General features: G+C 40.6%; 1 protein-coding gene across 3 annotated transcripts in view; it reads right to left on the reverse strand.

The window, feature by feature from the left end:
- Positions 1-377: 377 nt before the first annotated feature.
- The window catches only part of SYK (spleen associated tyrosine kinase), a 104,408-nt gene continuing 78,504 nt past the window's right edge, over positions 378-26,281 (reverse strand). For all 3 annotated transcript variants that reach the window (XM_043453214.1, XM_043453210.1, XM_043453211.1), the window contains 6 exons: positions 25,490-25,667; positions 21,566-21,775; positions 20,519-20,708; positions 10,997-11,137; positions 9,749-9,861; positions 378-3,040 (listed from right to left, as the gene is read on the reverse strand). In XM_043453214.1, coding sequence (XP_043309149.1) covers positions 2,968-3,040; positions 9,749-9,861; positions 10,997-11,137; positions 20,519-20,708; positions 21,566-21,775; positions 25,490-25,667 — 905 coding nt within the window. In that variant the 3' untranslated portion in view covers positions 378-2,967. The remainder of the gene's footprint in view (positions 3,041-9,748; positions 9,862-10,996; positions 11,138-20,518; positions 20,709-21,565; positions 21,776-25,489; positions 25,668-26,281) is intronic.

Genomic DNA, 26,281 nt, shown 5'->3' on the forward strand with positions numbered 1-26,281 from the left:
CAGCCTGCAGACATCCACCATTTTAGACCGTGGCTGAGGACTTAACATTGTTTTTAAACACGCTGCACATTGGACATGCTTGTTTGACACAGTGTATTTGACAGTATATTTATCCTATTTTGGGCTTCCCAGGTGGTGCTAGTGGTAAAGAACCCACCTTTCAATGCAGGAGGTGTAAGAGACACAGGTTTGACCCCTGGATTGGGAAGATCCCCTGGAGGAGGAAATGGTAACCCCCTCCAGTATTCTTGCCTGGGAAATCCCATTGACAGAGAAGCCTGGCAGGCTACAGTCCATAGGGTCACAAAGAGTCGGACACAATAGCGTCCGAGTACAACTATCACATTTTAATTGCATCCATGTAACTCATCACAAAGCTCATTTAAATTTTTTATTAAAAATTACAGTTGAAAAAAAGTCCAGTGACAAAAGATTGCTCTTCTGAAATGAATGGAGAATACGACGCCCTGATTAACTGGTCAACTGTGCTCCTTGGGAGGCTGGAGGCCTGACACTCCAGCAGTCTGCCCCACATGTGAAAACCTGGGTCGGGTTCTGCAGTCATTGGTTTGGGGGTAAATGTGAAGTCACCATCCAGTGGCAAAGGCAAGGCTGATACCAGCAATTGCAGGGAAAGAACAGGTTCAGACAAAAAGCATTTATTGTTTTACCCACAGAATGAATTATGTTTCTGTTACAAAAACTTGTGGTCCCACTAAGGAACAAGGTGTTTGTGGCATCAGCAGACAACTGATGCTGGCCAGGGCAATGTGTCCATCATGCTGTCCTTTTGATCCTGTTAAACATGAACTGAAAGGTGTAGGCACATGGAGTGAGCCCAGATCAGCGTAAAGACGCGCTTAGAACCATCAGAAGGGCAGCACGCACGTGGAAGCCCAGCCCAGGCCAGATGCCCCGTGGGAAGCCCTGACCTTCCAAATTTTGCTCATTTACATCACAAATCCCTCTTTTACAAGGTTGCCTTCCCTGTGTCCCCTCCTCTGTGACCCCAGGGGAAAGGAGAGTTACCCATCACACAGGACACAATTTTCACTGGATAAAACGTGGACACTGGCCACAGGGGGAATTCTACACTCAGGTCTCTCTCCGCCGGGGGAGAAGCAGAGGACAGAGTGGGAGGGGGAAGTGCTGGCTGCCTCCCAGGCTGGGTTTCTCTCGCCCACTAGCATTCTAGATGTCCTTCCTCCCCTGACTCCGGGCAGGGGTGAGGAGATGCGATGCAGTGGACAATCCCACTGGAAAGAAGGAAAGAGCTCTGCACACTCACTCCACGCACGCCCCTTATTCCTGTATGCGTGTGGCCTCAGCTACAGACACACTTTAGGGCTGAAGAAGGACGCTGGGAGTCCAGCAGTGTGTATGGATGGCCTCTTTCTTAGATGCCATCCTCGCTTTATCCAGATCTTCCTCTGATAATTCTACACAGCCTGACCACAGCGATTGTGTCACTAATCTTTATAATTTCAATGTGTTGTGCATTGAGTATCTGCTTAGCACATAGGGATCCTCTCTTTAACACAGTGAAAACCACCAGGTGGCATGATTCCAAAAAGCATGGGTAGGTTCTAAAAGTTTTTTAACACAAGTTCCACCAGGGGACTCACGTCTTTTCCTGGCTAAGCTGGAGCGCTGACTGATGCCTTTCTCTGTGCCCAGCTCCCCTGTTAGGAGTGGGGCCTCCTCCTCTGGCCATCAGCTGGATGTAGACGCAACTGATGATGAGATGGTCTGAGTTTATGTGTCTTGACAGACCTAAGAAGGATGGCCAATTAACACCTACCTTTAAGGGCTACAGCAAACCTGATATCAATGAGCTGATGCCCTGCATATGATCAAACAATAGTCAGGATTAACTAAGAAGGAGGGGACTAGAAAAGATTTCCTGGGTCTTGTAGCTTCAACTGAAAATCAAACTCAGTGAGGCTTACTTGTGGGCAGGGCAGGGCCTTTGGCTTTATTTTGAATTAATACTTGCTTCAGAAACTTATCTTTAGATGGCCTTGGCCATCAGGTTGTCCCTTACTATGAATACAGAAAAAGTCAGGAATTCCAGCTGCAGCAGAGGAAGCTTGGATAAGCAGACAACAGCCCGCAGCACTCTGCAGCCTGTCCTTGGTCAGACCTGAGATGATGGGCACCTTCTCCCCTACTGGATCTTTACAAAAAACCTTCTTTATTAGTCTTCAGTCAAGTATAGTCTTCAGAGAGTCTGAAGGAGAGGGGCTATTGCGGGGAGAGTAGGCCAAGCCAATTCATTCCAACAGGCCCCATTTTCCACGTAGACCCAAACTTTCTGCCTCAAAACACACAGAGCAAAAGCAGGATCCAAACTTTCTCTTTTCCCTGAACTGGGCTACAGGCTTAAAAACTGCACTGATGCAGCCTGATTTGTTTGTTGGTTTTTAAGCCCCAAAGCACTTTTATTGGGGAAAGTTTTTCAGTGGCAGGACTCGGTCTCAGGACCTGTCAGAGCCATGTTCTAGAGGCAGTCAAACCCCTTCTCCTCTCCTTTTCCTCCCTGGCAGGTGCCACAAGCCAAAGGCATCCTCCAGAAATCGCAGCCGAGGTGGGCAAGAGGGCTCAGCACGCCGTGGTGATGCTGAGTGTTCAAATGCAACCCAGGAGCCGGAGAACTGGAAAGTGAGAAAGGAATTTGCAAACAAATCCTGCAAACAACGTGCCACATGGACAAGAGACACTCAGGAAGCCACAGGCTCCTTAGTCCTGGTGTCTGTCTGTCTTCCCACCGCTTCTCTGGGACATGTTTACTTTGTGGAGGGCGTGTTCCAGGACAGGCTTTGGGGGAATAACAGTCACGGACACGGTCTACCTGAGCCGTCTCTCCCGATGGGCAGAGGGAGATGAAGGCTCAAAATCAACACACTATAATAGTCTTTCCGCAGCCGCTCATCTGCTGAAAGGCAGCCACAGACGGCGTGGGAGCCTTTAGTTCACCACGTCGTAGTAGTAATTGCGCAGCCGCAGTTCCACAGCTACGAATCCAGGCCTGTTCTCCACGCTGCAAAGGGAAGAGAGGTATTACTGGTTGTTATCAATGCTTGTGAAAAAGCGCTGATCACAGCCAGGGGCCTTTGGAGGCCAAGTGCGAGTGGAGTGGCAGCGCCCTCTGCTGGCTTCCTCAGGAACCCGCAGTCACAGCACAGCCCTGCTCTGGGCTCAGATGAGCAAAAGCGCCTGGGGAACACAGCGTCATACCCACCCCAGACCACGGAACTAACCTGCATACTACAGAGTGCCCAGGTTTCCCCTGTCCACTTAAGGTGGGAAAGTTTTGTACTCTGAGTCAGGCTCTTTAAACCCCACTTTCAGAGATGGTCTCGTTATGATCTAGCAAAACAGAATGCATCTGAAAATACTTCGTTGACCAGTGTGCTGTAGATATATATTTAATACTTAGCTCCTAATCTTTTTAAGAAAAAAATATGGACACAATTTAAAGTTGTGCCCCAGTAGATGGCTCCAGTAGATGGCTCTAGATTTTCTGAAAACATGCTGCTATTACACACCGTAATGTGGCACGGTCTTACTTTTGTCACTGTTAGCAGGTGAGGTGATGGTGTATGCAAACCATGGGTAAAAGTTTTTCACAATCTGCAGCCTCTAAACAAACATGTATAGGCATCTCTGTTTCCTCTTTGCTGGAGCAGCTGTGAAGAGAGACCTCACGTCAAAGGTAAGAGAATCCCAAGTAAGACGGTAGGCACTGAGAGAGGGGATCAGAGGGCAGACAGACTGAAACTACAATCACAGACAACTAGCCAATCTAATCACACGGACCACAGCCTTGTCTAACTCAATGAAACTAAGCCATGCTGTGTGGGGCCACCCAAGACAGCCGGGTCATGGTGGAGAGGTCTGACAGAATGTGGTCCACTGGAGAAGGGAATGGCAGACCACTTCAGTCTTCTTGCCTTGAGAACCCCATGAACAGTATGAAAAGGCAAAAAGATAGGACACTGAAAGATGAACTCCCCAGGTCGGTAGGTGCCCAATATCTTACTGGAGATGAGTGGAGAAATAACTCCAGAAAGAATGAAGGGATGGAGCCAAAGCATAAACAATACCCAGTTGTGGATGGGACTGGTGATAGAAGCAAGGTCCGATGCTGTAAAGAGCAATGTTGCATAGGAACCTGGAATGTTAGGTCCATGAATCACGGCAAACTGGAAGTGGTCAAACAGATGACAAGAGTGAACATCGACATTCTAGGAATCAGTGAACTAAGATGGACTGGAATGGATGAATTAAACTCAGACAACCATTATATCTACTATTGTGGGCAGAAATCCCTTAGAAGAAATGGAGTAGCCATCATAGTCAACAAAAGAGTCTGAAATGCAGTACTTGGATACAATCTCAAAAAAGACAGAATGATCTCTGTTCATTTCCAAGGCAAACCATTCAATATCACGGTAACCCAAGTCTATGCCCCAACCAGTAACGCTGAATAAGCTGAAGTTGAACAGTTCTATGAAGAACTACAAGACCTTCTACAACCAACACCCAAAAAAGATGTCCTTTTCATTATAAGGGACTGGAATGCAAAAGTAGGAAGTCAAGAAACACCTGGAGTAACAGGCAAATTTGGCCTTGGAGTACAGAATGAAGCAGGGCAAAGGCTAATAGAGTCCTGCCAAGAGAACGCACTGGTCATAGCAAACACCCCCTTCCAACAACACAACAGAAGACTCTACACACGGACATCACCAGATGGTTGACACCAAAATCAGATTGATTATATTCTTTGCAGCCAAAGATGGAGAAGCTCTACACAGTCAGCAAAAACAAGACCAGGAGCTGACTGTGGCTCAGATCATGAACTCCTTATCGCCAAATTCAGACTTAAACTGAAGAAAGGGGAGAAAACCACTAGACCATTCAGGTATGACCTAAATCAAATCCCTTATGACTATACAGTAGAAGTGAGAAATAGATTTAAGGGACTAGATCTGATAGAAAGAGTACCTGATGAACTATGGATGGAGGTTTGTGACATTGTACAGGAAACAGGAATCAAGACCATCCCCAAGAAAAAGAAATGCAAAAAAGCAAAATGGCTGTCTGAGGAGGCCTTACAAATAGCTGTGAAAACAAGGGAAGAGAAAAGCAAAGGAGAAAAGGAAAGATAAACTCATTTGAATGCAGAGTTCTAAAGAATAGCAAGGAGAGATAAGAAAGCCTTCCTCAGTGATCAGTGCAAAGAAAGAAAGGAAAACAATAGAATGAGAAAGACTAGAGATCTCTTCAAGAAAATTAGAGATACCAAGGGAACATTTCATGAAAAGATGGGCTCAATAAAGGACAGAAATGATAGGGACCTAACAGAAGCAGAAGATGTTAAGAAGAGGTGGCAAGAATACACAGAAGAACTGCACAAAAAAGATCTTTACGACCCAGATAATCACAATGGTGTGATCACTCACCTAGAGCCAGACATCCTGGAATTTGAAGTCAGGTGGGCCTTAGGAAGCATCATTACGAACAAAGCTAGTGGAAGTGATGGAATTCCAGTCGAGCTATTTCAAATCCTGAAAGATGATGCTGTGAAAGTGCTGCACTCAATATGCCAACAAATTTGGACTCAGCAGTGGCCACAGGACTGGAAAAGGTCAGTTTTCATTCCAATCCCAAAGAAAGGTAATGCCAAAGAATGCTCAAACTACCACACAATTGCACTCATTTCACACCCTAGTAAAGTAATGCTTAAAATTCTCCAAGCCAGGCTTTAGCAATACATGAACCGTGAACTTCCAGATGTTCAAGCTAGATTTAGAAAAGGCAGAGGAACTAGAGATCAAATTGCCAACATCCTCTGGATCATTGAAAAAGCAAGAGACTTCCAGAAAAACATCTATTTCTGCTTTATTGATTATGCCAAAGCCTTTGACTGTGCTGATCACAATAAACTGTGGAAAATTCTGAAAGATAGGCATACCAGATCACCTGACCTGCCTCTTGAGAAACCTGTATGCAGGTCAGGAAGCAACAGTTAGAGACCTTGACATGGAACAACAGACTGGTTCCTAATAGGAAAAGGAGTACATCAAGGCTGTATATTGTCACCTTGCTTATTTAACTTATATGCAGAGTATATCATGAGAAACGCTGGGCTGGAAGAAGCACAAGCTGGCATCAAGATTGCAGGAAGAAATATCAATAACTTCAGATATGCAGGTGACACCACCCTTATGGCAGAAAGTGAAGAAGAACTCAAGAGCCTATTGATGAAAGTGAAAGAGGAGAGTGAAAAAGTTGGCTTAAAGCTCAACATTCAGAAAACTAAGATCATGGCATCTGGTCCCATCACTTCATGGCAAATAGATGGGGAAACAGTGGAAACAGTGGCTGACTTTATTTTTCTGGGTTCCAAAATCACTGCACATGGTGATTGCAGCTATGAAATTAAAAGACACTTACTCCTTGGAAGGAAAGTTATGACCAACCTAGATAGCATATTAAAAAGCAGAGCCATTACTTTGCCAACAAAGGTCCGTCTAGTCAAGGCTATGGTTTTTCCAGTGGTCATGTATGGATATGAGAGTTGGACTATAAAGAAAGCTGACTGCCGAAGAATTGATGCTTTTGAACTGTGGTGTTGGATAAGACTCTTGAGAGTCCCTTGGACTGCAAGGAGATCCAGCCAGTCCATCCTAAAGGAGATCAGTCCTAGGTGTTCATTGGAAGGACTGATGTTGAAGCTGAAACTCCAATCCTTTGGCCACCTCATGCGAAGAGCTGACTCATTGGAAAAGACCCTGATGCTGGGAGGGATTGAGGGTGGGAGGAGAAGGGGACGACAGAGGATGAGATGGTTGGATGGCATTACCGACTCGATGGACATGGGTTTGGGTGGACTCCGGGAGTTGGTGATGGACAGGGAGGCCTGGTGTGCTACGGTTCATGGGCTGCAAAGAGTCGGACACGATTGAGTGACTGAACTGAACTAAACTGAACTGTTTCCTCTAACGTGGGCATACTGAGCATGATCAGCTGAAAGCAAGTATTTCTTAAAACTCTGAGAATATGTCCTTGCTTGGAAGTTATTTTATTATGCAAGATTTTTGGCAATATTGCAAGTGGGTAAAATTGCCCAATAAGTGACACAGAACTTGAGGTTAAACTGCATACACTGTCTACATTCAACCTTTTTGACCAACAACAGCTGCAGTTTCACATGGTTCAGTCTAGGTATGAGAGAATAGCCAGGCACCACACATGGGGACCCGAAATCACTCACTCACTGTTATAAGAGCAGTGGTTTCTACAGAACCAAAATGGGTTGTTCTAGCAAATGGCATCAAAATAAATGGTTGCACTTATGGTTTTCATTTGCACTTATGGTTTTCAAGAGCAAGCAATAAGGCTGCTTGAAGTATGTCATCTGTGGTCATGGTTAGAGACAGAAGCTTCCTCTGTCTCACTGTGGGAAGATGTGTCTACAGCCACCAAGGTGTGTTCAGGAGTGGAAGTGATGGCCAAGCCAGGAATGCAGAACCACAAGTGGAAACATGAGTCCACACAGAGGGAAACCTTCCCTCCTGATACTAAAACTAAAGAGCACAGCCTCATCATCTTTGCCAAACAGGGTGTTCTCCTCTGACCGAATGCACAAAAAATCTCTAAGAGTCTTACTGTGAGGGTTTCATCCACCTAATAGCCTGTACTGTGCTATGCTTTGGCACTCAGTTGTGTCCGACTCTGCGACCCCATGGCCTGTAACCCGCCAGACTCCTCTGTCCATGGGGATTCCCCAAGCAAGAACACTGGAGTGGGTTGCTACTTTCTCCTCCAGGGGATCTTCCTGACTCAGGGATTGAACCCAGGTCTCCTGCATTGCAGGCAGTTTCTTTACCGTCTGAGCCACCAGGGAAGCCCATGAATAGTGACGTGGGCAACCTGTCCTTTCTCCAGGGGATCTTGCTGACATACCAAGTGAACTAGTGTGGGGAAATAGGAATACAGAATGACCCTCAGCAAAGATGCCTGGTCAGGTTTCCCATAGAAACTCTCCTTTACATTGTGGGTCAGGCTGCTGCCGGGAAGCCAGGGAAACTCTGAGCTTTTGCAGCGGAGCGTGGCCAAGTGTCCTGTGTGCTTGCTGGTGTCCTGCCCGCTTCTGTGTACTGGGGTCTGGGGTGCTTTTGCTGCTCTGACCCTGGTGCCCAGCAGCCCCCTTCTCTTCTCATTTTCTGCCTTCAAGTTCCTCACCCTGCAGTTCTCAGTTGGAACACTCCTTCCTGAAAGAGGCCAATATGGACTCATCAATGGAAGTATAATCCCCACCCCTCGAGAATCGTCTGTGTGTGTGCTGTACTGTACTCAGTTGCTTAGAAGTGTCCGACTCTTTGCGATTCTATGGTGGTAGGGTTCGACTATCAGTCGGAGTAATGTCCGACTCTATGTGTCTGTAACCCACCAGGCTCCTCTGTCAATGGAATTCTCCAGGCAAGCATATTGGAGTGGGTTGCCATTTCCTCCTCCAGGGGATCTTCCCCACCCAGGGATGGAAATTCTCTACTCTCACTCAAAGCTCCCTGTGGTTTGCTCTATAGCACCATCACAATATGTAATCATGCGTTTAAGTGCTTGGTTAATTTGTTTCCTGTTCGCCCAGCCCAGAATTGTTAACTTCCACAAGGACAGTGCTCTTTCCCTTGGCTGACACCCTGGGTCACTTCTAGATAATAAAGAGATTCTTAACTTCCATTCCCAGCTATAGTCATGGAAGATGCTGCCTGGGATGTTGCAGAATTCCAGGTGGCCTCTGGAAGCACTTAGAATATCCATCATCTTGGAGATGCCTCTGCAGCATCAGCTGTCATACCTGAGAAGAAACCTGATCCTCAAAATATTTAATCTATTGGCAGATATATGAGTTCCTCCCCATTACAGACCTGCATCTTTTCCAAGCTACAAGGGCTCTGCAGACATGCTTTAGTGTCAGAGGGACAGAGACCCTGGCCCTGGGTTTCCCCACAATGCATATCCAGGCTGCCAAATCCAGGCAAGGTCAAAGGCCATGTCCCTGATTTTCGGGGGCAATGCATTTCCCTTGCCAGCTGAGCTCCCCTGAACATCACCTGCCTACAATGTCACATGTGCTCTACCTGGCAGGCCACTGGGGCAGACTCTAGGGTTACTGTTTCAAATTCTGATTCACTTTTGGGGAGTGCAACCTGAGTCAATCCATCCGTGATCATGCCTCAGGCTGAGAGGTGATCAGGAATTAGGACAGTATGACATCTCCCTGCTAAGTACTTCCATCATCTTCTCTTACCAAACATGGCACGCATCCCCAGACCAGACACTTAAGAACATTTGTTTTGTATTCTGAACACCCCTTAACCCTGACTGGTATCATCTACATTTAAATTTTCATACCTGGAATTAGAATAATTGTATAAATGGAAACCCACTCCAGTATTCTTGCCTGGAGAATCCCACAGACGGAGGAGCCTGGTAGGCTACAGTCCATGGGGTGGCAAAGAGTCAGACACGACTGAGCGACTTCACTTCACTTATGCTCTTTAGACTAAAGAACAGAAGTGTATGGTCCAGGAAGCAAGACCTGTCCCCGATTGTTTGTTTAGAAGGGAGACCATCCCTGATTCATGAAAGGATAGCATTTATGCTCCTTGTTAGTGCCTGGCAATTCCATCTGCCTCCACAGGATTGGGCTAAATGGCAGGAAGGGCTAGGTACTCACTCATAGGTCCAGCACAGGGTCATCAGCTCGTACATCTCTCTAGGACACCCTGGTGGGCACCCCATCCTCTCTCCTTTCTCCAGCATAGCAGAAACTTCACTGCCTTTCATTCCCTAAACCATGCAAAACCAAGCAAGTATTCAGCAAAACAAAACAATTAGAACCCATCCCTGAAAAGAAACCAAAGAGTCGATGCTGTGTGACTTCAATTACATAAAGTACAAGAAACAGAAGCAGCTAACCTATGATGCTAGGAATCAGGTGGGGTGACCCTTGGCGTAAGTCTTGTGCATGTAGGGGGAAAAGGGAGCTTCTGTTTCTGCTTTGGGGGGCTGGCTTCATGGATATGTCCCAATTATGAAATTCCATCAAGCTGTAGCCTAGGATTTGTGTGCTTTTCTGTATATATATTTTGATGTGAAAAAAAAAATCTTAGAAAAGATTACTGAACTGCACATTTGCTAATGAGAGTAGCCATTATTTTCATTTCAACTCTAATGAATGTTGATTTGGGTAAATGTTTCAGTAAAATTTGTATTTTAAGGCAGGACAAAAAAAATTAAATATAAAATCCTCTCTGTGTGTTTTGACCTCCTCTCTCCCTCCCTACTGGGCAGTGTGTACACATTAACCAGGGCTCCTCAAAGACAGGAATACCTGCTTGACCATAGAGATCAATTTTCTTTCTCTCTTCTGACACTGGCAATGTCGCGTCTTTAAAAAATAGTGTTCTTTCTTAGCTCTGTAGGGGGTCGTGGTGACTTGCTGCTCCCTTTGCACACGCTTACCTGGACTGTGTATCCTTACTGAACGAGTATGTCATTTTGATGTATAATCTTTTGTCTCAAATGATCTTGTCTCAAAGACTGTGCCTTTGGCTTTTAACAGGTGGAATAACTCCCAGTGCCTTCTAAGAATTTGCTTCCTGGGTTATGATCCTCAGTTTGGCTCAAATAAAACTCCCTTTTATCCTTCCGAACTTGATAGTTAACTGAATTTTTGTTGACATATTAATGCATATTTATGTGTATAATACACAATGAAAATAAACACATATATATTGTCCAGATAGTTTCAAATATTTCTTTTGGTTTAGAATAAACGGAGATCACATTAACTGCACTCTCAAAAGATACAGACTCAGGAAAGGTGACCAAATTTGATGTTTTTCAGGGTCCTGTAAAGCTAATCTGGTGCTTATCTGTTCTGATGGCCTGATAATTAGGAAATGAAGCACAAGTAACTCACCCGATATGGCTTCTGCCCATAAGAAAACGCTTCCCACATTAACACTCCGAAGCTCCAAACATCACTCTTGCTGGAGAACTTGTAGTAGTTGATGCATTCTGGAGCGTACCACTTCACAGGCCACTTTCCGTGGGTCTGGGCCTGAAAACCAGGCAAATGGAGGTGTTCCATGAAGAATAAAATGATGCACACTATGCTTGTTCATAGCAGCACTATTCACAACAACCGAAGGTGTGAGCTCCCCAAGTGTCCACTGACAAATAAACGGATACACAAAATGGGGTATACTGATATAGTGGATGTACGTTTAAGAAGGAAGGGGATTCTGATAGATGCCGTGACATAGATGAACCACGCAGTTACCTTTTATTATGCTCAGTGAAATAAGCTGGTCAAGTCACTAAAGGACTAATATGTGATTCCACACAACTGAGACCTCTGGAGTCACAGAGACGGAAGGTAGAATAACTGTTGCCTGGGGCCAGAGGAGGGGGAGAGATGGAGAGGAGCTGATTAATGGGTACAGAGTTTCAGTTTGGGAAGATGAAAAGGATTCTGGAGACTGGTTGTGAGCAACGTGAATGAACATTACTGAACTGTACTCTTGAAATGGTTAAGACGGTAAAATTTAAGTTATGTATGCTCATGCTAAGATGCTTCAGTTGTGTCTGAGTCTTTGCACCCCTGTGGATTATAACCTGCCAGGCTCCTCTGTCCATGGGATTCTCCAGGCAAGAATACTGGAGTGGGTTACCATTTCTTCCTCCAGACGTTATGTATATTTTACTGCAATTTAAAAAATCAATAAAATCATGACTCACAAAATGCCTGTGTATATATAAGTTCTGTCTGAATCTTAAAATATGATTAAATCTTAAAGTTTTAAGATTTAAATATGTATTGTTAAGATTCGGACTGAATTTTTCATATCTTCTAAGTCTCTTTCTCTCACCTCTTTGGTTGCTCACAGCTTCTTGGAGTTTGGCATGACAATGGAAGAGTCAGGCCTGAGTATTACTTAATTGTTTTGTTCCAAGAAATACTGGGCTGTTTACAATATATTTAACTATTATTGTACATCTGTCTACAGTTTTAAGTCAGCACGGATTATTTTTGGGGAGACGGTTTCCTAGTATCATTTAAAACAAAGTTGCAAACTTTCTAGTTTAAAAAAGCAAGTGGTGGTAAAAAGATGAAAATTTTGCCCAGAAAAACCCTTTCTGAGGGACATGAGGTTCAGTGTGACATGGATGTCTTACTACCTCCCCTAGAAGTCCCTATAACCCTGGTGGCATCTCTTGGGGTGGACAGTGGGAGGCTGGCTGCCCTATGGTGGCCAGAGGGGGACAACTCAGGGATTTTAATCTGCGATCATTGAAGCCAGCAGACTTCTCTAAATGGCACATTGCTTATACTTCTGTCTCATTTATTTTATGCACTATTTGTAGATTTCAATTTCAGATTTTTTTGAACAATCTAGTCATGTATGTTATTTCAAGTTTATTCTGAATTTTGATTACAGGATAAACCTTTGACAAATCCTAAATATGATGGAAAGTGAGTCTCTTTCCACCACAAACTCCAAGTCCTCATCAACAGAGACAGCATGTTTGATTATTTTTCTTCAGTCCTTCCAGAAGAATCTATATACAAGTATAAATAAGTAATACATGCTTTTTTGAGAGGTAATCCAGCTACAGGCATATACTTCTTATACTTTACTTTTCAATTTTTCTACTTAGCCATGTGTCATAGATATATTTCTGTCAGCACTTGCAAAGGAAGTCACTTTTAGAAGAGTTAATTGCATGCTTTCCATAAATCTGCTATGATTCATTTAGCCAGCCTCCTGCTGAGAGGTCATTGAGATTTTTTCCTGATTTTTGCTCTTACACATCGTGCTAGAATGAACATTACTGACGGTGTGTATTTGCCTTGTGTATGGAGTACTTGTAAGGAGTTGCTGGAACAAAGGACATTTGTGTTTATGGTTCTGGAGCTGCACAAGTTCATGATGCCATGCAGAGTTTTCCAAGAGCCCAGCTAATTTGCTTCTACCACTATCATCTCTCTTTAATCTTTCTTAACTTTTTAAAGGTTTTCATTTCACTTTGTTTTCTTAAAGAAATTCTTCACGTTCCCATCTTTTCACGTGTATGCAGTTTCTTTCGGTTGCTTCTAACATGGCTTTTTTTTGACACAGTATGATGACTGAGACATGGATATACTGCAAAATATTTACAACAATAAGATTAGTTAACACATCCTTCACCTGACAAGATTACCATTTTTTTGTTGTTGTTGAAATGGCCCCATGAAATGGCGAGAACATTTAAGATCTACTTTCTTAGTAACTTCCAAGTTTACAATGTAGTGGACTTACCAGGCGGCTTAGTGGTAAAGAATCCATCTGCCAATGCAGGAGACCCAGGTGATATGGGTTCTATTCCTGGGTCAGGAAGATCCCCTGAAGGAAATGGCAACCTCCTCCAGTATTCTCAGCTAGAGTACACCATGGACAGAGGAGCCTGGTGGGCTACAGTCCATGGGGTCACAAGAGTTGGACACAAATGAGTACGGGCACATACAATGTAGTACTCTTAACTCTAGGCTCCACACTGTAGGTTAGAGCTCCAGAATTTATAACTAGAAGTTTGTACGCTTTGACCAATATTCTCATTTCCCCCACCTCCCAGCTCCTGGCAACCAGTCTACTCTCTGTTTCTATGACTTTAGCATTTTTTAGATTCTACCATATAAGTGAGATCTTATAGTATTTGTTTTTCTCTGACTTATTTCCCTTAGCATGATGTCCTCAAGGTATGTCTGTGTGCTGTGCTGTGCTTAGTCGCTCGGTTGTGTCCGACTCTTTGTGACTCCATGGACTTTAGCTAGTTAGGCTCCTCTGTCCATGGTGATTCTCCAGGCAAGAATACTGGAGTGGGTAGCCTATCCCTTCTCCAGGGGATCTTCCCAACCCAGGGATTGAACCAGAGTCTCCTGCATTGCAGGTGGATTCTTTACCAGCTGAGCTACCAGGAAAGCCCCCAAGGTACGTTGATGTTGTTTCAAATGGCAGGATTTCCTTCTTTTTTATGGCTGGATATATCCCATGTATTTGTCTTCAGTTTTAAGCCAACACACACATACACACACATGCACACACTCACACACATCACATTTTCTCTATCCATTCATCTATTGATGGATATTAGATTGTTTCCATGTCTTGGCCATTGTGAATAATACTGCAATGAACATGAGAGTTAAGATATCTTTACCAGATAGCGATTTCATTATCTTTGAATACATACTTGGAAATGGGACTGCCGAATGATAACAATAGTTCTATTTTTATTTTTTGAAGAAACTCTACATTGCTTTCCATAGTGACTGTACAAATTTATATTCCCACCAAAAGCACACAAGGGTTCCTCTTTCTCCACATCCGCAATAACATTTTCTATTTCTTATCTTTTTGGTGACAGCCATTTTAACAGGTATGAGGAGACATATGGTGGTTCTGATTTGCATTTCTCTGTTGCTTAGTGGTGTTGAATACCCTTACACATACTTGTTGGCTATTTGTAGGTCTTCTTTTGTTATAGAAATATATGAAAAACAGAATCTTTCCATTCTGGTCCTTTGCCCATTTAAAAACCAGATTATTTGGATTTTTTGCTACTGAGTTGTATGAGTTCCTTATATATTTTGGATAATTACCAGTTATCCAAGATAGATGGTTTTCAAACATTTTCTCCCATTCTCTAGGTTGACCTTTAATTCTGTTGATTGTTTCTTTTTCTATACAGAAAACTTTTTAGTTTGATGTAGTCCTGACTGTTGATTTCTGCTTTTGTTGCTTGTACTTTGGGTGTCATATCCAAAAAAAATCATTGCCAAGACCAATGCTGAGGAGCTTTTTTTCATAAGTTTTCTTCTAGGAGTTTTATAGTTTCAAGTCTTACATTTAATTCATTAATCCACTTTGAGTTAAGTTTTGTGAGTGTTATAGTCCAGGGGTCCAATTTCATTCTTTTGAATGTGAATATTCAGTTTTTGAAGAGTATTTTTCCCCATTAGATATCCCTGACTCCCTTATCAAATTTTGCTTGACTATATATGCATAGTTTTATGGGCTCTTGCTTCTGTTCCATTGGTTTTCAAGTTTGTTTTTATGTCAGTACCACACTGTTTTGTTTACTATAGTTTTGTAGTATAGTTTGAAGTCAGGAAGCATAATGCATCCAGCTTCATTATTTCAGAGGACTGCTTTGTCTATTCAGAGTCTTTGGGGGTTCCATATGAATTTTAGGATTATTTCTTCCATTTTTGTGAAAAATGGAATTCTTGTAGGGATTTGTATTGAATCTGTAGATGACTTTGTGTAGTACGGTAATTTTAACAATATTAACTCTTCTGATCCATGAACAAAGGATAGCTTTCCATTTATTTGTGTATTCTTCAATTTTTCATCAATGTCTTATTTTCAGTCTGTAGATCTTTTAACTTTCTTGGCTAAATTTATTCCTAAATATCTATTGTTATGAAGCAATTGTAAATGACAGTTTTTCCTTCATGTCTTTTTCAGATAGTTTACTGTTAGTGTACAGACATGCAACTGATTTTTGTATGTTGATTTTGTGTTTTGCTATTTTACTTTATTCGTTTATTTGTTTTCACAGCTTTTTGATGCAGTCTTTGGGTTTTATGTATACAATGTAGGGGTTAAACGATGTGGAGGTTCAGGATGCCAACACTTCATATACTCAAAAATCCACGTATAACCTTACAGTTGGCTCTCCATCTTCATGGTTCTGCATCTATAGATTCAACCAATGGTGAAATGTGTAGTGCTAGAGTACAGACTTAGTGAGAGAAATCCATGTGCAAGTGGACCTGCACAATCCAGACCTGTGTTGTTCCAGGGTCAACTGTATAAGATTATGTCATCTGTAAATAAAGACAACTTTATTCTACCTTTCAGGTATGGATGCCTTTTATTTCTTTTTTTAACTTGAGGTAACTTTGATACATAAGCCTTTTTTTCCCTAATTGCTCTGGCTAGGACTTCCGGTACTGTTTAATAAGTACTCATCTTATTCCTGATCTTAGATAAAAAGCTTTCAACCATTCTCCACTGAGTTTGACGTCAGTTGTGGGCTTGCCATTACATGGCCTTTATTGTGTTGAGGTATGTTCCTTTTACACCAACCTTTATAAGACTGTTTATCATGAAATGATGTGAATTCTATCAAATGCCTTTTATGCATCTAAAGAGATGACCATATGATTTTTATCCTTCATTCTATTAATATGGGGTATCACATTTACTGATTTGCATATATTGAACTATCCTTGCATTCAAAAGTAAATCCCACTTCACTATGATGTGTGATCTTTGTAACGTGTTGCTAAATTTAGTTTGCTAGTATTTTGTTGAGAATTTTTGCATCTAAGTTCATCAGGGATATTGGCCTATAGTTTTCTTTCCTTGTATCTGGCTTTGGTATCAAAAGAACATGGGCCTTGTAAAATGAATTTGTGAGTATTTCCTCCTCTTCCATTTTGGGCATTAATTCTTTTTGATATGTTTGGTAGAATTCTCTTATGAATTCTGCCAGGTCCATTTGGTCTAAAGTATAGGTCAAATCCAATATTTCTTTACTGATTTTCTGTTTGTATGACCTATCTATGGTTAAAAGTGGGGTACTGAAAGCTCCCACAATTATTATATCGTTATCTATTTCTCCCTTCATATATGATAGTATTTGCTTAATATATTTAGGTTCTCCAATGTTGGGGCATGTATATTTACAATTATTATATCTTCTTTATGAATTGACCCCTTTACCATTACATGATGACTGACTTCCTTTGTCTCTGGCTAAGGTTTTTAGATTGAAGTCTATTTTGTATGATATAAACGTAGGTACATTTGCTACTTTTTGGTTTCCATTTGTAAGGGATATATTTTTCTATCTCTTCACATGGAGATTTTGTGTGTCCTTAAAGTTGAAATGAGTCTCTTGTAGGCAGCATATTAGCTGGGTCTTTTTTTTTTTTTTGGTCCTTTTAGTCACTCTATGATTTTTGATTGACAAATTTAATCCATTTACAATTACAAAAATTATTCACAGGTAAAGATTTAGTAATATCATATTATTGTTTTCTGGATATTTTAGATTTCCTTTGTTCATTTCATCCTCTCTTGTTGTCTTCCTTTGTGATTTGATGATTCTCCATAGTGGTATATTTAGTTTCTTTTGCTCTATCTTTTACACATCTACTGCAGGTTTTTTCCTTGTGGTTACCCTAAGGCTTACATAAAATATCTTACAAATAAAAATCTATTTTAAGGTGATAACAACTTAACTTTGATTGTATGCAAATACTCTTACCCTTTCACTCTTCCCCATACATGCTATGTTTTCGATATCACAATTAAAGTCTTTTTATATCATATATCCAATAATAAACTATTGTAGCCATAGCTATTTTTAATATTTTTGTCCTTTATCCCTTATGCCAGCATCAAGTGATTAACACAATACCATGTTAGAGTAATGGGGAATGCTAAATTTGATTATATACTTACCTTTATCAGTGTGCTTTATATTTTCATATTTTTCATGTTACTAATTAGCTTCCTTTTATTTTAGCTTGAAGAACTCAGAATTTCTTGTAACATAGGTCTAGTGGTAATATACTCCCTCAGCTTTTTTTTGGCTGGGAAAGTCTTTATCTCATCTTCATTTCTGAAGGACATAAAGCGTTCTTTGGGATATATAGTATTCTGGGTTGGCATGCTGTTTTTTTTTTTCTTTCAGTACACTGACTCTATTATTCTACTCTCTTATGGCTTATAGATGTGTGCTGAGAAATCTGTTGGTAGCCTTAGGGGGAGGGAGCTCCCTTGTAAGTGACAAGAATTTTTTTTCTCTTGCTTCTTTTATGATTCTTTTTCTGATTTTTGACAGTTTTATTATTGTATGTCTTGGAGAAGATCTCTTTCAACTGAATTTATCTGGGACTTATGAGCTTCATGAACTTGGACACCTAAATCTCTCCTCAGATTTTGGAAGTCTCAGTCATTATTTCTAAAAACACACTTTCTGCCCCTTTCATTCTCTCTTCTTGGACTTCAAAAATACATAACTCATTTTGCTTTATGGTGTCCCTTAAGTCCTATAGGCTTTCCCCATTCCTTTCTTTAAGACAGTTTTTTGGTTGTGTTGAGCCTTTGCCGTGGTACGCAAGCTTTCTCCAATCGCAGTGCATGGGCTATCTAGTCGTGGTGCATAGGCTTAGCTACCCTGAAGTATGTGGGATCTTAGTTCTCTGACCAGGGATTGAACCCATGTTCCTGGTATTGGAAGGTGGATTCTTAACCACTGGACCACTGGGGAAGTCCTGAGGGAATCAATTCCTAGGCAGGTTGATAAGAAGTCAGAGATAGGGGTCTGGAATTCTTGAGGCTTTCCCTTTCCTGATGAAGAGAACTCTTTCTAGCTGGGTTCTCGCCTGGCACTGAGTAGTACTGACCTGAAGGATGGGATGATGCAGGCAAAATGAAGCTATTGTTCTTTCCTTTTAGTGCAGTTATTCTCATGTTTTTCATTCTGCTGTGTTGCTAAAGCTTTTCAAGTGGACTCCAGAGTTCTCCCTGGAGCTCTGTGAGATGGTGAAGGACAGGAAAGCCTGGTGTGCTGTAGTCTCCATGGGGTTGCAAAGAGTCGGGCATTACTGAGCGATTGAACAACAAGAGTTCTCTCAAAGCTGTTTCATTCATGGATAGCTATCTGACCATTGATCGTTTTTGGAGGACAGAATCTGGATCTCCTACCCCATTGTCTTCTTCCTGATCCACTGCCTTTTATTTCTATACTGTCTTCTATATTTTCTTCCCCTTCTTTATAGATTTTCAGAGATCTGCTTGTTCCCTTTTCAAAATATGCTGTTTAATATCTGTGGCAGTTGGAAAAATTGACCCTCATGTTCTTTGACATTCCTCCCTTCTGCCTTGAATATGGGTGATCTGTGGTTGCTCTGACCAATAGAGTAAGTGGACAAGACTCTAAGCCAGTTCCTAGGCCCTGAAATTAGGAGTGTGACAATCTCTACTTCCTGCCTCTTGAATAACTTGGTCTCAGGACCCAGTCACCATGCTGTGAGGAAACCCAGAGGTACATGGAGAGGCCACATGTAGATAAGTTATTGTTAAATGGATACAGACCAGTGAAAGCCCCAGATCACGGCCCATGTCAAATCAGTCATTAGTGGTGTGAGTGAGCAGAATGGAAATAAATCCTCCTGACCTCTTGGAACCACCCCCATGACACTGTATGGAGCAGAGATGCACCATTTCCACCAAGCCCTGCTCACACTGCAGAACTGAGAGTAAATAAGTGCTTGGTGTTGTTTTAATGCACTAAGTTTTGGGACTATTTGTTATCTCAACTTCTCTGTCTCCTCTTTAAGCCCTTGCTTTAGATAGTCTCTATTTTCTTCTTCCTACTTATTATCATGGAAGTGTATGTTCCAAAGTGTCTCTAACTTTAAAATCTATTTTTTTCTGGTGTGTATGTCTGGTTATTACTTGAGGGCTATTATTTCCTTTGCTCCATCTCCTAGCAGTCCCATCAAAGGGATTATCTGATGCTTTACACATTCTGGCTCATTTCTGAAGTGGCTTCTCTGGGGCCAGCTTGTCTATGAAGAATGGAGTGAGGAGCTGTGATGGGAGCTCTGCTTCTGTTGCTCAGCCTTTGTGCTGACCCTTAGCTCACTAAGATCTGCTATCCATCACCATCTGCCATACCCACTGCTGTCTCTCAGAGAAAGCATGGGTGGGTGTATGTGGTCACTTAGGTGTCTTCTCCAGCCACTTTGTGGTGTGGCACTCAGGGAAACTCCACAGCTCTCATCCTGCCATTCACTAGTTAGATCATCAGGGTATGTCATCTACTTCTAAGACTGCTGGACATTCCCAGGGACATGAAGAACTGAGAACATGTTCTTGACACCCTTTTCTACTATCTGGTCTCTGTTACATTTTCCAATGGGTCAGGTTAGACTCTACATACACTCTGACTGAGTTCATATAAAGACTTTTTCCCCTTCTTTTACTTGCTATTAGTTCATTTGAGGGTTCATAGAGGAGCTTTGAAAAATCCTACTAGAGTCAACCTGTCCAATATGTATTTTCCAAAGTAATTTAACAAATGAATTCTATTCTTGTTTTTTTCCAGATGAATCATCATTAATACCTTGATTCCCTATTGTTCTAAGGAACATAGTTTGAAGATACTATTCTGAGTAAATCTTAAGTTGTGATATATTAGAGTATTTCCATCTTTTTAATGATAGAATCAAAGCTTAAGAAGAACATTTCTGACACAGTTATTTTTCTATGGGGAAATTGCTTCTTGAAATCTTACCAAAATAAAATAAAGAAAACATATATTTGCATTTCATATTTTTACTACTAGCTGCTCTGAATGGTGGGTAAGTTGTTCGTACCTTATAGTAGTTTTCATCAGCACGAAGTGCTTTAGAAAGTCCAAAATCACTGATCTTGGCATAATGTTGAGTAACCAGCAATACATTCCTTGCAGCCAGATCTCTGTGCACAAAATTGCACTCTTCCAAATATTTCATTCCCATAGACACCTGATGAACCAGCTCTATGATGTTTTTATCCTTGACATGCCTGAAAGTCACACATATGTCATTAATGATAGTGAACAGGCGTACATTTCAGAACAACCAACCATGCTTCTCATACAGAGAGAATATGAACTCACTTATTTCCTATTCTTCTAAAGCAAGAATCACAAGTGGTAGTGACTGGTATTCAGCTGCTAGAATTTTCAATGTGTGCTTTGAATTACATGAAAAGCAGTATAACAGGGTGGTCAGAACTGGCTCATGGAGAACCAGGATTCAGTTAGAACCCTCATTCCAATGTTGAAAAGGTAAGAATGCCAACCCTGAGTCCCATTTAAGTACAAACATAGGTGCAAATGGGATAAAGAAATCAGTGGCTGTTATTAAGATTTATTCCTCATGACTCTCTATCTCAACCATGGCTGGAGATGAGCATAGCATGGTTACTCCATTGATGCTTGCAATGAATTAACAGCAATGGATATTTTCAAAAATAATTACTTATGGGAATGCAGTAGTCAGCCAGATATGTAAAATATCACTGTTTTCCCATATAAAATGTTTATTTAATTGTTTCTTTTAAAAGAGCACATTCTTTCTGCCTGGTGAGAGGAGAATGCTTGCCAAGATAGTCTAGAGCTGACTCTATCACCAGGCCAGTATGACGTGAGCAAAGGAGTCCAAATTGTTGAATTAGAGTTTTTCTTTATGTATTAAGAGTTAAAGAACACTCGATCCAAAGACTACAGCTCTCGAACCTCCCCACTCAAGGTCCCTGAGTGGCCAACTCTGGGAAGGCATGGGAGGAGACAAGGGTTCTGGAAGAAATCAGGCTATGATGTGCATTGGGCAGGCAGGCCCTGACCCTCACATATGAGCTGCTGGGGCACCTAAGGATACCTGTTCTGTTGTAAATATTTGTTGAGTGGACCAAGTTCTGCCATCTCCATGACCAGCATCCAGGACTCAGCTTCACAAATCCCTATCATGCGCACAATGTAAGGGTTGTCAAGCTGCTGCATGACATTTGCTTCTGCTAATAACTCATCCTTAAGAGCAGGGTCATTGGCCTCATTTTTCAGGATTTTCACAGCTACTGTTTTCACAACTCTGCAAAAGAAATTGGAACACATAAGAAACTTTTCAAAGTGTCTCACGTATAGATAATTATCTCCCATGAAACATAATTCCTGTGCTGGAAACGATGTTATGGAAATACCTACCACAGAGAGGAAATGTGTCTGAAGAAGCCATGTTGTACATGGCTAATTCTTCAATCATGTTCTCTCATTTTATAGACAGAGAGTAATACCTAATTAGTTGAAAATAATGGGAGAGTGCTGAAGAATGCCACAACCAACCAGAAAGCTGACACACTGTAGAATACTTAAATAACTTTCAAATAAACCTTTAAAAACTATGACATGCACAGATTCCGGTAACATCTTGAGATTTATCACATCATTATGTGTAATGTATGTAATTACAACATGCCTTTAATATATGTTACAATGAATTTCTAGCTGCAAAATTAAAAAGCATACGCTGTTGAAGCTTATAATTTACAAAACACTTCTAAAAACTGAGCTTTGCTAATTTTAAGCATGCTTCAACAAGTTTGAAAAAAACTAATTCTTTTCCATTTTCGAATAAAAGCATCATCTAAGTCATGTTTGAACTCTCTTGAAAATATTCTGACATAGTGGGGCTTAAATAAATACATAGCACTTAACTATGTACGATTTGAAAAACTGCATCTTTTCATGATACAGTTCCCACAAATGCAGGAAGTATAACTCTTTTGTTGAACTTCAAAAGTAGAAAATAAAAACAGAAGTATCAAATAAAATAGGTTAAATAACAGAATAACAGAGTAAGTCTGACATACATTCAGAAATGAACATATAGCTGCAGTGTAGAACTCAAGAGTATTTACACATTAGACACAAGATGTATTTCCTACACAGATGGAAGTATAGAACCTCTCCAGTACCTAAGAAGACTCTGCATTCTCCTCCTGAGATCAAGAAAATATAATCTTACGCCATCTCTAGATAGTTTATTGTTCTACCTTTCACATTTCAGTCTACCATCCATCTGGAACTAGTTTCATGTATGGTGTGAGGTAGGGGTCAGAATTAACAAGCACAAATCTCTTGATTCTTCTAATGTTTAAGGCAGAAAGAACATTCACAAACTCTTCCAGAAACAAAAAGAGGAAGGGAACTTCCCAACTCATTTTATGAAGTTAGCATTAACCTGATGCCAAAACCAGACAAAGAAATTACAGGAAAATAATTTACTGATATCTCCCATGAATGTAGATGCAAAAATTCAAAGGGAAATATTAGAAAATTTAATTCAATGTTTTATGAGAAAGATATAGTGAATATATAATTCATGAATAAGGTAAGTTTATTCCAGGAATGCAAGGTTTAACATCTGAAAATCAATCAGTGTAATTCATCCACAAACACAATAAAGAAGAAAAAGACTGTGGTCTTATCAGCAGAGGAGAAAAAGTAAAGAAAAAATGTAACACACATTTATGATTAAAAACAAATCTCTCAGAAAAGTAGAAATATTGGGAATACATGTAAATCCATGGCTGATTCATATCAATGTATGACAAAACCCACTGGAAAAAAAAAATAAATAAAATTAAAAAAAAAAAATAAATAAACTGTAAAAAAATTACCTAAAAAAAAAAAAAAAAAAAGGAAACTTCCATAATATGATAAAGGGCAGCTGTGAACCTAGTGGTGAAATATTGAAAGTTTTCCCCCTGAAATCAGGAATGAGGAATGTGACCACTGGCACTTTTATTTAACATTGAACCACAGTTTCTAGTTGATACAATAGGCAAGGAAGAAGTATGAAAGTATAACAATTGGACAGGATGAAATCAAACTGTTGTTATTTATAGATGACATATTTCTGGGTCAAACAAAACACAAATAAACTACTGCAAATAATGAGTGAAAAATAATAGAAGACTTTAAGAAAAGTTGTTGGACATCAGGCAAACAGACAAAATCATATTGCATTCAAGCAATGCCAAGGAATAGCAAGTAAAAATTTTAAAATTATACCACATATATTAAAACCAAAAATACTAAATACCTATGAATGAATCCAGCAAAGAAGCTGTACAAGACCTCTACACAAAAAACTAAATAATTTTGCTCAGAGAAATTAAAGACCTAAGTAGATGGAAAGATGGGTCATGCTTATTGATATGAAGACTCAATACTGTAAAGACATCGTTTTGCCCCCAGTTAACCTATATGGCCTCTCCTCTCTCCACATCTCTAGTTGAAATTATGTATGTATAGTCATGTCCATGTCAATTTGCATATTTAATTAAGTAGGGAATTGAGTATTACAAACTAGTTGAGAAAATGTATGCCTTAATACAGGATAATTTATATTAATTTTATAAAATAATGGACATATATCATATTAATTTATTTAAAAGTAAGCATAGCAGTCATATATCTATATATACATGACTTTATATATCTGTCACATGTCATATATATATATACATATATATACCCAAAAAGTCAGACATGACTTAGTGACTGAACAACATATATATATATATGTATAAACACAAATGGCGAAAGGGGCAGGATTAAAAGCATAAGTGTCTGTGCATACTCTTGCATGTATTTTTGACCCTTGAGCCATGTAAATGATCTACTCAAGAAAAAGCTGTATACAAATTCTTTAAATTTAAAATAGCATCAAACAATCAAACCCAATTATATTCATATCAGTACCATCCTAGCTTGGACATACATTTTCAGAGGATTTGTTTTAAAGGACTTTAGAAACCAATAATCTTACTGAAAATTCCACGACAGATACCTTCTAAGCACCAAATAAAATACAAAGAGATTTTTAGTAATCTAGCAATTTTAATTGTATATAACATAAATATATATTATGTATGTATATATTATGTATATGTATATATTATGTATATATTTATGTTATATAAACATGTATATTATATAAATACATACTAGGGTTTTCCAGGTGGTGCTAGTGGTAAAGAACCCTCCTACCAATGCAGGAGACATAAGAGACATGGGTTCAATCCTTGGGTTGGGAAGAGCCTCAGGAGAAGGAAATGGCAACCCACTTCAGTATTCTTGGCTGAAGAATCCAATGGACAGGGAAGTCTGGCAGGCTACAGTCCATGGGGTTGCAAAGAATCAGACCCAACTGGAGCAACTTAACACACACGTGCACACACATAATACATACTGCTCTTTGAAATTATAGACTAGAGCAAATAAAAAATTATAGTAATGATACTTGTCATCAAGAATTTTCTGGTTAAGAGAAGTGAGACACAATTTTTAAAAATCAAAGAAAATAAGGGAAAACACTGTTATCAATGAATGATTGCATCTTAAATAATACATATGTGTATGCATGTGCATATAAAGATCTAAAAATTATACACACTCAGGTTTGTTAACAGTTATGTTTGGGTGGTAAAATATGATGTTTTTATTTTCTTATATTGTCATTGACTCTATTTCTTAATTCTCTATAAGGGACACACAATACATCTAAACTAATATGTACATAATGATTACATACACAGTTAACATATATAATGGATGCTTCCATTGTAATTGTACCAGAAATGAACAAAACTTACACGGTTAATCACAAAGCATTCAGCCATGTCACGTTACATTTTGTGTCTGGGATTAAAAGAACATGATACATGTATATGTGGTAGCTTCTAGAACGTAAGCTCACGTGAGAATAAGTGCAGGGAAATGGTGCAAACTTTTGACTTACTTTTTCATCTGGTAATAGCCCTTCTTCACGGTCCCAAAGTTCCCAGAGCCCAGTTCCTTGTCCTCCAGGGTCAGCAGCTTCCGGTCCAGGTAGACCTCCTTGGGCCGGATCTCCTCGGGGTCTGCATAGGGGCTTTCGTAGACCTCAGTGTCCATGGGCAAGGCTTCTCTCTGAGCTTCTGAAAAGGAGTTAAGAAACTTACAGCCCGTGAACTTGATTCCATGTGAAACTGCCATCGTCCCCCGCTCTTGCCTCCTGGGGTCATGCCTTGCCTTTCGTGATCTTGGTTACCTTGGGCATTTATAGCGCCTGTGAGCACTCGAGACACAGCCTTTCCTGGCTATGTCAGGGTAGGAAAAAGGCCCTCATCTTTGTTGTACTTGACCCCTGTTCTTGCACTAATGTACATCAAGAAAGAGTTTTCCTGTCAGCAGCAAGAGACAGATGTGCTCAGTCGTGTCCAAATCTTTGGGGTCCCATGGACTGTAGTCTGCCAGGCTCCTCTGGAATTTTCCAGGCAAGCATACTGGAGTGGGCTGCCACCCCCTACTCCAGAGGATCCCCCCAACCCAGGGGCTGAGCCTGTATCTCTTGCCTCTCTTGCACTGGCAGGTGGATTCTTTACCATTAGCACCTCCTGGGATGTGGCCCTCCTAATGGACTGTGGTGCCTTTAAACTCTGAAAATCTGGCCCTCCTTCACTGAGAGGCAGGGTCTACATCACCTCCCCTCCGTGGTTTCTGTAATCATGTCCACTGATAGAGTACATCAGTAGTGATATTTGTGATATAC

This window comes from Cervus canadensis, chromosome 30 (genome assembly GCF_019320065.1).
Source record: "Cervus canadensis isolate Bull #8, Minnesota chromosome 30, ASM1932006v1, whole genome shotgun sequence".
NCBI classification, from domain to species: Eukaryota; Metazoa; Chordata; class Mammalia; order Artiodactyla; family Cervidae; genus Cervus; species Cervus canadensis.